The sequence below is a fragment of the Girardinichthys multiradiatus genome, chromosome 20, assembly GCF_021462225.1.
Source record: "Girardinichthys multiradiatus isolate DD_20200921_A chromosome 20, DD_fGirMul_XY1, whole genome shotgun sequence".
In the NCBI taxonomy this organism is placed as follows: Eukaryota; Metazoa; Chordata; class Actinopteri; order Cyprinodontiformes; family Goodeidae; genus Girardinichthys; species Girardinichthys multiradiatus.
In genome coordinates, this window is record NC_061812.1 from 45,789,258 (window position 1) to 45,805,668 (window position 16,411).

The 16,411-nt window shown below is 41.4% G+C and overlaps 1 protein-coding gene across 3 annotated transcripts in view; it reads left to right on the forward strand.

Moving 5' to 3' along the window:
* cntn4 (contactin 4) overlaps positions 1-16,411 on the forward strand; it is a 318,997-nt gene that overhangs the window by 286,091 nt on the left and 16,495 nt on the right. For 2 of the 3 annotated variants that reach the window (XM_047347049.1, XM_047347051.1), the window contains 4 exons: positions 5,980-6,155; positions 12,889-13,009; positions 13,349-13,507; positions 15,490-15,639. In XM_047347049.1, coding sequence (XP_047203005.1) covers positions 5,980-6,155; positions 12,889-13,009; positions 13,349-13,507; positions 15,490-15,639 — 606 coding nt within the window. The remainder of the gene's footprint in view (positions 1-5,979; positions 6,156-12,888; positions 13,010-13,348; positions 13,508-15,489; positions 15,640-16,411) is intronic. The other variant, XM_047347050.1, reaches the window with a different exon arrangement.

Consider the following 16,411-nt stretch of genomic DNA (forward strand, 5'->3'; position numbering starts at 1 on the left):
TTTAATAGTGACAGAATCCAGGTATTTACTTGTGTTCTATATGGCTGCAGCAACACGTTTGAGTTGAATCACTATCAAAGATCTATAGCCTTATTTCAAGCCAAGATGTTATGAAAACAATACTGCTTAGTTGATGCCTTTCATTTTCAAGTGCCAATATGATTTTCTGCAGAACTGTTGCATCATCCGCTACTTCCAGAGAAAATCAACATCATGGAGAGAGACTTAGAATGAGACCAAGCCTACCACATAGCCTCGCCATGCATGCACCCGCAGTACAGTATATATAACATCCCCATCATTCCAGTCAATATCAGAAGGAAGAAGTAAAAAAACAAAAACAACAATTACTCAACAGACAGAAAATAAAGGTTGTGTAGATAAGGTAAAATAGTATGCGTTATACCTTTACTATAATCATGTAGTGATTTAAGGTGATACAAGGTTTCTTTCTATTTACAAGTTGGGGATTTGCATCTACACCATCCATCCATCGTCTATACACACTGGTTCCTGCAGGGTTACAGGGGAGCTGGTGCCTATCTTCAGCAGGCACCATGGATGGGTCACCAATCCATTACAGGGTGACACAGACATACACAGGACACACACACACACACCAACACCTGGGGAACTTCAATCATTTGGGCTACTGGACCCTCAGTTATGAGTAGAGACACAACACCTAGGTTTCTGTGATGTAAAAACATAAAACTGAAATAAAACTTCTAATGTGACATTTACCACAGAAAGAACACCATGCCCACTGGGAGAGCTGGCTGTGGCTGCATCATGGTCATGGTTCTTTTGATTAGATTAAGGTTTGGGTCATGGTGGAGGGAATTCTAATTATGAATAGTTCCTAATGTAAGTCATTTCTGACTTAAAACTTGTCAGCATTGTGGGTTTGGTGGCAAAACCAAAATGCAGATCATGGCGAGGAGGCCGCATGGTGAGTAGAAGACGTTTTAATTTTAAAAAAGCCACGACTTACAGGTAAGTAATCCAAGTCTACAGTCAGGAGACAAACAAACCATAAGGAGGAACTCGGGAATTCAACAAGGGTTGTCAACGTAAGAAACCATCAGGGAACAATGAAAACTAGAGAGCTTATAAACTGAGGGAAGTGGACTATGGACCAATGAGACAGGGAGGCGGGTAATCAGAGGAAACATGTAACAGGTGTGGACCAGGCTGCAGGGAATTGAGGGAATAAGTGAAACTAATTAGCAGGGGTAACCAGGAACACGAGGAGCTGGACAAGATACTAAACTACTTAACACAACCCAGGAAAAACAGATCTAAGCAAAACTATAGGCAAAGATAAATAACCAAATGAAGTATCTAGAATAACCATTAACTATAGTAAACTGAGAAACTAGAGGGAACAGAAGAAACACCTGACTGATAAAAAGTAAACAAACACTAAACTAACTGGGAGGAACACTAACTAGACAAAGCAGGGACATGAGGAACTATACAGAGAGCAAGGCTGGGAAAGAATAACTAATCTTAAGGGAAACAGGCAACTGGGTAAATAATAACAAAAAGTGGTCTTAGGCCAAAGAGAACTAATAAACTAGAAGAATGCCTCAAGAACAATTAACCTAACAGTAAACAAGCACAGAAACACTAACCAAGAAACTAAACTAGAAAAGCCAAAGAAGCAAAGAGAACTGTTCTAATAATAATAATAATAATAATAATAACCAGAGGAGAAAACCATTCTAAGTAATAAATAAATGACAAAGCAACCACCAAGGGAACTATAGGCGAGGGGAGAAAGAACTACTAAACAAAGGAGCAGGAGATAGAACAAAACTATCTGGATGACACAAGGAATAAACAAACATAACTACTAAACCCAAAGGAATAGAAACACCTAGCTGAAAAGTAAACAAACACAAAACCAAAACAAAGTCCAAAATGGCAGATCCTGACAAAACCCTAATGTGTCAGCTAGAACATACCAACAAAAGAATGACTTCATTAGATGAAGTGTGAAGTTTTGGAAAGGCACAAAACTAAATCTGACACACTATAAATATGTGGGGTCACCTAAATAGGGGTGTGGACAAGAGATGTCCTCACAGTCTATCCAATTGGGATATATTTTGCAAGGTAGAGTGGGAGAATATTGTCAATTCCACATGTGAGATGCTGAGACTCCTTTGAAAGAATATTTAATTCTGAAACTAAATAAGAGGGAAGCCCAGCAAAGTGTTAGATTGAAGGTTTGCACTGTTAGTTCCTCCTCACTGATTTGTTTGCTTTTTAGAAGAAAACTACTGAATTTATAGAACCTGGCTATTGCATTTTGTTGGATTGGACAGGATAAATTTCACATCATGTGTGGAATTACTTTCAAAGTGATCATGATCTGTTTTTTTCTAACAAAAATATCCTACTTTAGCCAAAGAATGTTTTGAGATCCACTGTACAGGTATAGCTCATAAAATTACAATATCATGAAAAAGTTCAATATTTTTTGTCACTCATTTCAAAAAGTGAAACTGATATAGATACATTACACATTAAGGGAAACATTTCAAGCCTTTATTTTTTGTAATTTTGTTGATTATGGCAAATATTAAAAATCCAAAATTCCGTGTTTGATTAGAATATTACATCAGATCAATAAAAAAATATATTTTAAACAAAAATGTTAGGCTTCTGAAATGTTTATTTCTATACACCTAATACAATCCCCTTCAACATTGGTTGGCAAGGATGTTCACTACACAGAAAGACTAGGTTTTTTTTACATATGCTTTTAACTTTGTTGGCCTCCCTCACTTTCTTTAGCTCCTTTATCCACAGAGGCCTAGGGTTAGGGAGTTAGAGCCTGTCAGCAGCAGTAAGCGAGAGAAATCTGGATGCCCACGCATACTAATATATAAAGGCCAATGAGAGCCATCAATTTTTCACAGTTTTAAATGCATGTTGTTGCAAAATACAGGTACATCTAAAAAAAATTGACTATTGTGGAAAAGTTCAATATATTTTGTTACTAATTTCATAAAGTTAAACGCATGTATTACACAGGTTCATTACACATAGTAGGAAATATTTCATGCATTTATTTCTTGTAATTTTGATGATGATGGCTTACAGAAAATGAAGAAAAAACACCTGTAAAAGTCTCCTGAGCCTGTAAATAGTCTCTTAGTCAGGGTTATGTTTAAGACAGCTGACTGGACAGATGTCCAGAAGACAGTCACTGATATCCTACACAAAGAGGGTAAGCCACAAAAGGTCACTGCTAAAGAAGCTGGTTGCATTTTATTTGAAGTGGAGAGGCACAGAATCCATGTTGCTTGACGTCCAGTGTGAAGCTTCCATGATTGTCGGTCCAGTGTCATCTGCTGGTGTTGGTCCACTTGGTTTTGTGAAGTCCATAGTGAACACAGCCACCTACCAGGAAAGTTTAGAGCAATTCACGCTTCTTTTTGATGACAGTCTTTATAGAGATGCTGATTTTATTTTCCAGCAGGACTTGGTACCGGTTCACACTGCTAAAGGTGCCAAAAAACTGATTCAATGACCATGGTGTTAAAGGATTTGATTGGTTAGCAAACTGGCCTGACCTCAACCTCATAAAGAATCTATGGTATATTGTCAGGAAGAAGTTGAGAGATACCAGATCCAACAATGCAGGTGACCTGAACGCCACTGTTAAAGCAACCTGGGCTTTACACCATTACAGCACAGCAGAACCACAGGCTGATCGCCTTCATGCCATGCTGCATTGATGCAATAATTCATGCTCAAGGAGCCCCAACCAAGTATTGAGTGCATAGAAATTAGCATACTTTTCAGAAGCCTGACATTACTGTTTAAAATTTCCTTTTTCTATTGATCTTTTGTAATATTCAAATTTTCTGAGAAACTGAATTTTGGGGGTTTTATTATCTGTAAGCCATGATTACTAAAATCACTCGAAATAAAGCCTTGAGATATGTCCCTCCATATGTTATGAATCTATATAATATATTGGTTTCCCTTTTTAAAATTAGTAAGAAAAAATTAAGAACTTACAATATTGTATTTTTTACAGCTGTGCCTGTAGATGTTAACTTCGACCAGATTTGTTTTGGTTCATTAAGGATTAGTCTTTGCCTGTTTTATATTTTAATGTCAGTTGAAATGTGGAAGCCTGTGTTTGACCCACCTAAGAGCTTTCCTGAGGTGCCAAGCAGACTGTCAGAGTTCATTAACACGCTCTCTGTCCTGTCTCGTCCTGACCCTGCTAAATGAATATGTTACTATCCGTTCGTTTACAGTGGCAGCAGGTAACAAAGCATTATTCAAGATGGAAATGAATCAAATTACGCTCATCAGCCTAGCATGAGCTTGGGTAACCAACCTAGGCTGTGCATATAATATGTCATAAATGATGACGGAGGAGGATAATAGTTGGAAAATTTCTACTGTCATTGTCAGAGTGAATCCCTGGAGGTCGTGACAGGAGAAACGGGAGATGAGTATGTGTTAAAAACAAGGTTATTATTGTGCCTCTATATCAAAATACTTAGTATGTTTCATATAGAATTCAGTGTTTCATATAGCATTCAGTACCTTCCAAAACTATTAACCTTTTTCACATTTTGTTACAACCACAAACTTTAGTGTAGTTATTTGTGATAGGTTAACCCAAAGTGAAAGAAAAATCATTCACTATTTTAATTTTTTTGTCAAATAAAACCTGAGTCAATATTTTGTAGAACCATCTTTCACTGAAATTACCACTGACTGGGTTTTAGGTTATTCTCCATCACCTTAACACACCAACACTGACGTTTTTGCCTTAATGTCCAAAATTTCTCAAACTCAGTCATATTGGGTGGAGTGTCTTAGACAACAATTTTCATAGTATTGCCACAGATTCTAATTTGGATTTAGGTTTGGACTTTGACTGGGCCATTCTAACACACGCATGTGGTTTGAGCTAACCCACTGCAAGGTGAACGTTCACCCCAGCCTCTAAAAGAGTTTCTGACAGGATTGTCCTGTTTTTTGGCCAATCCATCTTCTGATAAACTCTTCTTGTCAGTCCGTGCTGAAAAGGAGCATCACCACAGCATAATACTGCCTACCTCATGTGCCACTATGGCAGCAACCTTCACAACCCCAATAGAAATGTTTACCTTTGGTCCAGCAAAACATTTGTTTACAATTACATTTTTTATAGACATTTTGTATAGACACTGGACCATAAATGCTTCCCGTTAATGGTATTTCTTCTACTTGGATGAATCAGATTAGGAACGTGTACGAAAAAGAGCCACCAGAACAAAGGTGTCAAACACACTAAGGACTTCTACCTTCAGGACTGCACTGTCGGCACTTTCTACATGCAGCCATTCCCACGCCAGGAATAATTTTGCCATGGTTACTTTACTCCATGTGTCTTTGTGCTCAGAGTGGCAGTTTGAACTATAATCACAGCACCCCCAAGAGGGAGACAGGTGCTGCACACTCCAAATAATTAAGATTCACCTTCTCATCTCACCTTTCTCATGTCTTTACACCTTCATCTTCCACTACTTTCAGACAAGTACAGATAAAGGACACTTGCTTTATAACCATGTGTGGAAATGCAACGTAACTGCAGGTCTATAAGGAGAACAGCGAAGATTAGAGGGATTGCTGTTTACTGTTTTCCTTTGCAGTGTGTTCAGGGAATGTACAGCCAGGAGAGGAGAGTTCCAGGCTGAGCTGACAGTGACACATGGCTGCTTCCCAGATTTAGGAAAGACACGTCTCAGAGTTCCAACAGAGACGAGCTCAGGCTGAAACTAATTCTACTTATTGTAGCTGTGCACCATGGTTTGCTGTGTGCTCCCTCCTGCATCTCTTTCTATGAACTGAATCTGACATATCCATAAGAATGATGGAATGGCTCGGCTGTTTCCCCATCACTGCTCTAGAAAAAGGAATAGAGCGGTTTAACCAAATGTGCCTGAATGTGTGTTTTAGAGCCGACCATCATTACTACACAGCCCACAACTCTGGACATCACTGTTGGTGAGAGTGTGGTCCTGCCATGTCAGGTGAGCCATGACCCTTCACTGGAGCTAAAGTTCACCTGGTTCTTCAACGAGCAGCTCATCCACTTCGGGAGCAATGGCGGATTCTTTGAAAAAGTTGGAGGCGTAAGTCCACAATCTTTCTTTGAGCATTTCTGACAACTTTTTAAGTAAAAATGGAATACTTATAATCACAATCATAACAATAAAACTGGTAGCATCTCAGGTATTGTAGCAACATATTGATGTTCATTGGTACATGACATCAGTCATCCCAGTTGACATGCCGCAAAATGTCTATAAGGATCAAAGATGATTTAAATAAATAGGCTTCAATGGCTTCAATGCAGAGAAATATTAGTGTTTTACCTGCACAACTCTTCCTAGAGATACTTACCTAACATACAGTGCTATGGAAAGGTTTAAACATTTAAAAGTGTCATGATTTGGGGTTGTTTGGTTTTTGGTTTCGGGTTTTTTCCTTATGTTTTTCACTGTTCAAGTTTTGAATCAGGTTTCTGTTTATTTTCCTGGTCATGCTTTTGTTTTGTCATCTTGTTCATGTTTTGTCAAGTTTGGTTTTTGGATCTGGTTATGCTTTTGCTTCATGTTTTTCTAGTTTGTGTTCAAGAGTCTCTGTTTTGCTCCAGTCACGTTTTGTTCTGTTAATTAAGTTTATTCGGTTCACCTGCTTCTAGTTAATCTGTCTCCTTGCTCCACCTGGTTTTCACGCCATATATTCACACCTGTTCTGTTAGTCGTCGCGAAAACATCTCTCATGCTCATGTCTAGTTCTTATGCTCATGTCTTGTTCGCAAACCAAGTATTGTCTTTTTGATCATGCCATGCCTGTCTTGCCTGCCGTTTGTTTTGTTCCTGCCTCCTGCTGAGTGTGAGTTTTCGTAATTAAACCTTTTTTCACTTACCATCACGATGCCTGCTCGTCTGCATTCTGGGGTCCAATATCTCGTAAACCATAACAGAATGTTTCCGCCAACAATGGACCTCGCGGATAAGCATCAGGCTAGCTCCATGGACCTCTTTACCTTCCTGTCTCGGGAGGCGGAGAAGTCACTGCGCCGGTCTGCAGGGCTGTCTGTGCCGCAGTCGGCTTATGATGGACCCAGGTTGGCGATTCCATGTCCGAGGACAGGTTCCCTTCGTCGCCATTCTCCGCATGCTCCCCTGGCTGCGCACTCTGGTCCAGCAGTGAAGTCTTCGGCCTCCTCCCGCCGCAAGAGACGTCGGCGCGGAGCGCCTGGTTCGGCTGCCGAGGAGGTGGTTTCCCAGCCAGCCTACATGAGAGCTGCAGCAAGTAAGCCCGCATCTTCGTCTGCCACAGTACTGTCTCCCAGGCTCGCTACTGCAAGTAAGCCCGCATCTTCATCTGCCACAGCACTGTCTGCCAGGCTCGCTGCACCTCCGCCCATGCCGTCTGTGCTCGCTCCAGCCCGGTGTTCTGAGGCAACACCTGACGAGCTGGAGCAGCGCTTGAGGTTCTATGCATGCCAAATAAAGAGCCTCAGGACGACTAGTCTCCTGTATTCCTCTCCTGAGCTGATGGAGAGGATAAGGCAGATACAGATGGATTATTAAACGGCAGTAAGGTTGTTTTACTGCCGTCGTCCTTCACCCACACCAAGGCACATGAGTGCTGCTGCACAGCAGCCCACGCCAGGACTACAGGGAGCTGCTGCTGCAGAGCAGCCCACGCCAGGACTACAGGGAGCTGCTGCAGCAGAGCAGCCCACGCCAGGACTCCAGGGAGCTGCTGCTGCAGAGCAGCCCATGCCAGGACTCCAGGGAGCTGCTGCTGCAGAGCAGCCCACGTCAGGTCCACAGCCAGGTCTTCAGCCTGACACACCACAGCCTGACTCCAGGCCAGACACACCACAGCCTGGGATGACGCCTGACCCTAAGTCAGCCTCAACCCCCTCCACACGGCGCAGAGGACGTCGTAAGAGGGACGCCCCGGCTCAATTCATCGGGGGCCCCGGAGACTCCTCTGCTCACGCCACTGAGGGTCCGGCCACTGTTCACGCCACTGAGGTTCTCGGCGACGCCTCAGCTCCTACTCACGTCACTGAGGGTCCCGCCGACGCCTCGGGCTCTGCTTCAGCCTCTGAGGGTTCAGCCTCCGAGGGTTCGCCTGAACTCTGTGCCTGCTCGGGACGACCTCCTGGTCGCCCGCCTGAACTCTGTGCCTGCTCCGGACGACCTCCTGGTCGCCCGCCTAAACTCTGTGCCTGCTCGGGACGACCTCCTGGTCGCCCGCCTGAACTCTGTGCCTGCTCGGGACGACCTCCTGGTCGCCCGCCTGAACTCTGTTTTTGTTAATCTGTCTCCTTGCTCGACCTGGTTTTCACGCCATATAATCACACCTGTTCATTTAGTCGTCGCGGAAACATCTCTCATGCTCATGTCTAGTTCTCATGCTCATTTCTTGTTCGCAAACCAAGTCTTGTCTTTTTGTTCATGCCATGCCTGTCTTGCCTGCCTGTTTGTTTTGTTCCTGCCTCCTGCTGAGTGTGAGTTTTCGTTATTAAACCTTTTTTCACTTACCATCACGATGCCTGCTCGTCTGCATTCTGGGGTCCAATATCTTGCAAACCTTAACAAAAAGTTTAAACGTAACAGATTCCCAACTCTGGTCCTCAGGGCCCAGTGATTCATATTTTAAATGCATCCCTGCTCCAGCACACCTAAATCAAATAATTCCAATACCTTGTCAGTGTGCCATCAAGTGCTGTAGAAGCCTTTTGATCCTCTGTTTGCTTCAATTAGGCATGTGGCACCAGGGAAACAACTAAAATATGCAGGATATTGGATCATGAGATTAAGAACCATGTATTTATATCATAAATTAATCTTTATTTGTGATCAACCGCTTTCTTTTTGGTTTAGTTCACTGGCAACACCCATGTCTTATTACTGTTAGTTAGGGTTCATGTTCATGATTCAACAATGAGAAAGAGAATGGACAAAAATTACATCCATGAGAGAATCCCGAAGGCCTGTCTCATATTAGCTACAAAAAAACCCCCAAATATCTTCAACTTTTGGGAAACATTCCCAGGAAAAGAGTGAAATTTCTGGTGTGAGTCCCATTAATTCTGTTATAAATCTAACACAGCATTTCAGCAAAAGAACCTCACACCTACAGTCAAAAATGGTGGTGGTAGTGTGATAGTCTAAGGCTGCTCATATATTTCAGGACCTGAGCAATTTGCAGGTACTGATGGAACCATGAATTTTGCTCTCTAGCAAAAAGCTAAAGGAGAGTGTCCAGCCATCTGTTCATAACCTTAAGCTCATAAGTGCACTTTGGTAATGCAACAAGGACAACGATCCAAGGCTTACCAGCAAGTTCACCTATGAACGGCTCCGAAGAAGAAATAGAAACAAAAAGTAAAATAAAGGTTTTAGAGTTGCTTAGTCAAAGTCTAGACTTACATCTGATTCAGATGCTGTTGAATAACCTTAACCAGCTCAATCATGCTAGAAAACTCCAATGCTGCTGAATTAAACTAATTCTCCAAAGAAGAGTAGGCCAAATTTCTTCTACAGTGTTGCTAGTTATTATTCTGTTATTCCTAATGCTTGATTATAGTTGTTGCATGTGGCATGGGTGGCATATGTTACTTAGGGGACAATTCATTCTTCAAGTAGGGTCAGGGTGTTTTGAATAGCTTTTTCCTTAATAAAGTATATCATTATTTGAAAATGGAATGTATAGTTGTAGCACTCTTAGTGAAAAGGACAGAAATAAAACATTAGCTCAAACCGAATCTCCATTATCTGTTCATTTAAAAGTTAGCACAAGCACTGTACCACAGCTAGTCACTACATGAAGTTAGAGGAACATCCGCTTAAAAACTCCTGTAAGCAATTTTTTTTTTTATTGGGCACCTATTATGATGTGCATTGTACCTATTAGCTCCATGGCAACCAAAAGGCAGCTGAAAGGCATATAATGTGCTAGCTTAAATACAGGTCCTTCTAAAAATATTAGCATATTGTGATGAAGTTAATTATTTTCCATAATGTCATGATGAAAATTTTACATTCATATATTTTAGATTCATTGCACACTAACTGAAATATTTCAGGTCTTTTATTGTCTTAATACGGATGGTTTTGGCATACAGCTCATGAAAACCCAAAATTCCTATCTCACAAAATTAGCATATCATTAAAAGGGTCTCTAAACGAGCTATGAACCTAATCATCTGAATCAATGAGTTAACTCTAAACACCTGCAAAAGATTCCTGAGGCCTTTAAAACTCCCAGCCTGGTTCATCACTCAAAACTCCAATCATCGGTAAGACTGCCGACCTGACTGCTGTCCAGAAGGCCACTATTGACACCCTCAAGCAAGAGGGTAAGACACAGAAAGACATTTCTGAACGAATAGGCTGTTCCCAGAGTGCTGTATCAAGGCACCTCAGTGGGAAGACTGTGGGAAGGAAAAAGTGTGGCAGAAAACGCTGCACAACGAGAAGAGGTGACCGGACCCTGAGGAAGATTGTGGAGAAGGGCCGATTCCAGACCTTGGGGGACCTGCGGAAGAAGTGGACTGAGTCTGCAGTAGAAACATCCAGAGCCACCGTGTACAGGTGTGTGCAGGAAATGGGCTACAGGTGCCGCATTCCCCAGGTCAAGCCACTTTTGAACCAGAAACAGCGGCAGAAGTGCCTGACCTGGGCTACAGAGAAGCAGCACTGGACTGTTGCTCAGTGGTCCAAAGTACTTTTTTCGGATGAAAGCAAATTCTGCATGTCATTCAGAAATCAAGGTGCCAGAGTCTGGAGGAAGACTGGGGAGAAGGAAATGCCAAAATGCCAGAAGTCCAGTGTCAAGTACCCACAGTCAGTGATGGTCTGGGGTGCCGTGTCAGCTGCTGGTGTTGGTCCAATGTGTTTTATCAAGGGCAGGGTCAATGCAGCTAGCTATCAGGAGATTTTGGAGCACTTCATGCTTCCATCTGCTGAAACGCTTTATGGAGATGAAGATTTCATTTTTCAGCACAACCTGGCACCTGCTCACAGTGCCAAAACCACTGGTAAATGGTTTACTGACCATGGTGTCACTGTGCTCAATTGGCCTGCCAACTCTCCTGACCTGAACCCCATAGAGAATCTGTGGGATATTGTGAAGAGAACATTGAGAGACTCAAGACCCAACACTCTGGATGAGCTAAAGGCCGCTATCGAAGCATCCTGGGCCTCCATAAGATCTCAGCAGTGCTACAGGCTGATTGCCTCCATGCCACGCCACATTGAAGCAGTCATTTCTGCCAAAGGATTCCCAACCAAGTATTGAGTGCATAACTGTACATGATTATTTGAAGGTTGACGTTTTTTGTATTAAGAACACTTTTCTTTTATTGGTCGGATGAAATATGCTAATTTTGTGAGATAGGAATTTTGGGTTTTCACGAGCTGTATGCCAAAATCATCCGTATTAAGACAATAATAGACCTGAAATATTTCAGTTAGTGTGCAATGAATCTAAAATTTATGAATGTTAAATTTTCATCATTACATTATGGAAAATAATGAACTTTATCACAATATGCTAATATTTTGAGAAGGACCTGTATGTTACTTTGACACCTAGTCACATCGACTAGCCTATACCAAGACCATATTTATTTCTCTGCATACATTGCATTCAGTGATGGAGGAAGAAGTCTGCCACAAGTGTTGTTCACACATGCCTGGATTGCTACAGGCTAGGAGTTAGTTATGCAGTAATGCTAGCTGAAATAATGCAAATCACTCTTTGTTAGATAAGGTACTAATTACGAACACAAAGTTTCTTGAGGTTTCTGGATGAATCCTCCTTTTATTGGTTCCCCTGTGCTCTGACAGCAACCCAGGACATAAAAGATATTGATTTCTTTTTTTCCAGATGCCTTCAGAGATTTCAATGAACAAAGGTTGAGAGGTGACTCCGAAGATTCATTGGTCCATTCACTGCTTATTTTAGTAGGACCTTAATAAATTCAGCTGCAGTGCAGAGGGAATGTTTGTATCAAGTATATTATTTATGGACAGAAAATTGCTGCCTCTGGTTAATTTTAAAACGAAATTTACATACTCACCCTGCAACCACTCGCAGGCTGCCAGTGGATACTTTAAGAAGGTATTCAGCTCACAGCTCACCAAAACATGCACTGTCTTGTTTTTTTATTTCTTTATGTAGCAAATAAGTTCAAGTTCCTTTAAAAATGACCAGAATAATAAAGCAAAAACAAACAATATAGCCGTGATTTTTAGCTTCTGTAATAATTTAGGTGTTTCTTGAAGTGTGATTTAAAGTCTTGGCTCTTTAATAAATGGTTCTTCATCTCCACTTACATTGATTAAGCCCTGGGCCACTCCTCTGAATTCCCACCATCACTGGGCCACAGCTTTCAGCCATCTTCAATTTATTACTCAACCTGCTAAGCTCCACTCTGATGAAATGATAATGTAGGAGTGGGAATAGTAATTAGAGACAGAATGAAAGGCTCTCTTAAAGGACTAAGTATCAGACTAGCCATTAGGCTGTTCATATAACATTGTACAGTCCCAATTAGACTGTTAGAGGATGTACATTTCTGTAATTACAGAGATGAAGTAAATGCACAGAGCGGCGTTCTCGTGTACCATTTGGGAAGTAGAGAAAGAGGCCGCATGTGGATTTATGGATTTATTTTTCAGGACAAACATATGCATGAAAATGAGCTTTCTTCTCAGCTGGATGTGCTCCTGTGAGGCTGGCAATGTCAGGATTGTTTTTGAATTCCAATAGCTGCATGGTTACAGTCTTACTTATGGAGGTCTGTCTGCTTTTGTGTATGCTGAATGACAGCAGCACTCGGCGGGAGACATTATGATTCGGAACATCCAGCTGGGGCACGCGGGGAAATACACATGCGCTGTGCAGACCAAGGTGGACAGCATCTCCATAGCAGTGGATCTTGTTGTCCGAGGTAAGTTGTAATAATATGCGTTCCAATATTTCTTTTAACTACCTTCACACCTTGCTAAACACTTTGATTATGCATGGCTTATCCACTAATAAATAAGTAAAATAGCAGGCTGGAAAATTATGCAAGTTAAAGGATCTCTGTTCAAGATTTAAAGAGAATTTACTAGCTAATTAGACCAAATGGCCCTCATAGGGTTCACACTGAACTGAGTTTGCTGAATTGCTGCAGGTGCTAAAACCACTGCAACTCTCTCCCATCTTTCTGTCTCCTCCCAATTTACATTTCCTCCCCCTCCTTTCTACATCCCCCTTTTTTCTGCCTGACTACGGCATCTATCAGGTCCCCCAGGGCCCCCAACCAGCATCCAAGTGGAAGAAATCACTGATACCACCGCCTCTCTGTCCTGGAGGCCTGGTCCCGATAATCACAGTCCAATTACTGCATACACCATCCAGGCCAGGACACCATTTTCCCTGGGGTGGCAGGCTGTCACCACAGGTAAGCTTTCTCCAACCAGCCGTGGCCTCCTCTAGTCACAAGGAGGGGTTCGCTCTTCATTTCTGCCTAGTCTGTGAAAATATTGGTGGGGTAATTTTTGCTCTAGCACCAAATGGCACACAGTAGTGCCGGGATCATTGGCCGCCGTATTATCGGACTCCTGGGAGCCCTGAAACATGGATCTCTTCCTGATGAAAAAGCGTGTTGCCAAGGCTGTAATATGATAGTGTAGTTACATAGCATATTCTTTTTAATGGGACCCTTACTATTCATGCATTATCGGTATAATGTGCTTTCATCCTACACCTAATACCTTCCTTTATTGATATTTTTTTGCACGTGATGAACTCTTAGTATCTGATATACTTTTTCTGGACTCTTAAATTTGCAGCTCCTCATTCATATGTTTAAGAACACATTGACATTGTAGGTGCATAAAGATATTGTTACCTTTAATGGACTCATCTCCACTTTGCAATATTGTGTGTCTAGCAGTAATTTCAAGCCTTTAAATATCCCACGGAGCTTATAGAAATGTTGCTAGACTTATGAATTGCAATTCTGTGTAATATTCCATGTTCTTTTTTTTTATTTATTCAATTATATGTGACACAAAGCTCATAATTGTATAGTGGAGGAGAAGAATGCATAGTTTTCACATTTTTTACAAATAGAAATAGCATGGTGAGCATTTGTATTCAACCCAATTACTCTGATGCCCCTAAATGAAATCCAGTTTACCCGGGTGGACTGAGAAGTTGCCTAGTTGGTGCTTGTAGTCCACCTGTGGGTAAATTATTCTCAGTGTGAATGCAGCTCTTCTGGGAAGAGGTTTGTTAGGTAACATCAGTAAGCAAACAGCAACTATGAAGACCAAGGAAGACATCAAACAGGACAAGGAAGAAAGTTGTAGAGAAGTTTAAAACACGATTGGGTCGTAAAACAATATCCAGCATTAATCAGAGAAGCAGTTAAGATGACCTTGGAAACTCTGGCTGAGAAGTAGAGATCTGAAGCTCAGCTAGAAGAATCAGTATTGTGCATTCTGGCCTTTGTGGAAGACTGAGAGCAAGAGAGTCATTTTATTTGCAGTTTGCCACAAGCCATGTAGGGGACACATCACACATTTGGAAGCTGGCACTCTGGTCAGGTTAAACCAAAACTGAACTTTTTGGCCCACATGCAAAATGCTTTTTCTGATGGAAAACTAATGCTACTATTCCTCATAACACACCACAACCACGGTGAAAGATGGTAGTGGCAGCATTATGCTATGAGGACACCGTTTCAGCAGGGGATGAAAGCAGGTCAGAGTTGATGGGAAGATGGATGGAGCTATATACAGAGGAATCCTTGAAGAAAAACTGTAAACGACTTAAGATTGGATTTAGAGGTTTATCTTCCAAGAGAACAATGTCCATAAGCACAAGCTACAATGAAATGGTTTAGAATAAAGAACATTTATGTGTTAGAATGGCCTAGTCAAAGTCAAACCTAAATCGAATTGATAATGTGTGGCAAGACTTAGCAGTTGACGTTAACAGATGCCTTCCATTCAATCCAACTGAGCATGAACTATTTTGCAAGGAAGAAATGGGAAAAAATGTCACTCTCCTGATGTGCAAAGCTGGTAATGACATTTCTCAAAAACCTGCAGCTGTAATTGCAATGAAGGGTGGTTCTACAAAGTATTGCCTTAGTGGCGCAGAATCCAAATGCATGCCACACGTTTCAGATTTTTATTTGTAAAGAAAATCTTTTCTATATGTCATGTTCCTTCTTCAAATTTGTGCACTACTTTGTAGTGGTCTATGCCATAAAATCCCACAAAAACTTTGTGGTGCTAATGTTCAAGGGGCGTGGATATTTTGCAAGGCACTTGTATAGCAGTGCAGTGTTGGAGAATAATCTTAACACACACATAACTGTACACACAGACATACAGTTTGTTTTAACTGGAGGCACTCTGTGTTTTCTGCCAGTTCCTGAGGTGGTTGGGGGCCACCAGCTGACAGCTACCGTAATAGACCTAAGCCCTTGGGTTGAGTACGAGTTCCGAGTCCTGGCAAGCAACAGAGTTGGGAACGGCGAGCCCAGCAAGCCATCCAAACAAGCAAGGACGAAGAGCACCAGTATGTACTGTAGCGAGCCTTAGTAAAGTCTATTTCTATGCAAAACTAGTAAAATGTGAGAACATGTAATTTCAATGATGATCTCAAAGATATCTCAAAGAGATCATCATTGGCACAAAGACATGGCTGAAAGAGGTGTGGACACTGAGAGACAGCTTGTCTTTTTTTGTCTAAGCAGACCCCTACTAACAGCACTTCTCAAGTGCCATACAAATAGCAAACCTATCAAATAACGTTCTTAAATTTCCAAACAATAAATGAGATATTTTAAATAGAAATATTTGAAGATTGCCATTTGTTCATCAAACCTATAAAACATGTTTTTAACACTCAAACTCTACTGGCTTAAATGCACTAGAAAGATGCTTTCTTGATATTACCTGAGATGAAGTTTGGTTCCTTTTGTAATTTCCTAACCAGAACTGTTCCTTTCTACAGCAGCAGCACCACTGTGACTATGTTGTGATAAACCAATGCTGACAGAACATCTCAGAGGCAAATAAGAAACAGAGATATAATATAGAGTTCCAATAAGCATCTAAAACACGTTAAAATACTTTCAGACATCTGTAGACATTTTTGGACTATTTTCACATTGTTTTGGAGTATTTCCCTCATTATATCCAGGAGGGATTTTACCATCAGTGCATTCTCAGCATCAGATTATGTTGATCAGTGTATTTCTCAGGTTAGATGGATACTGGAACATCCTGAAGCTTCACTGCTATGCTTTAACCCCTGGACTATGCTGTGACCCTCCTGTTGCTTTACA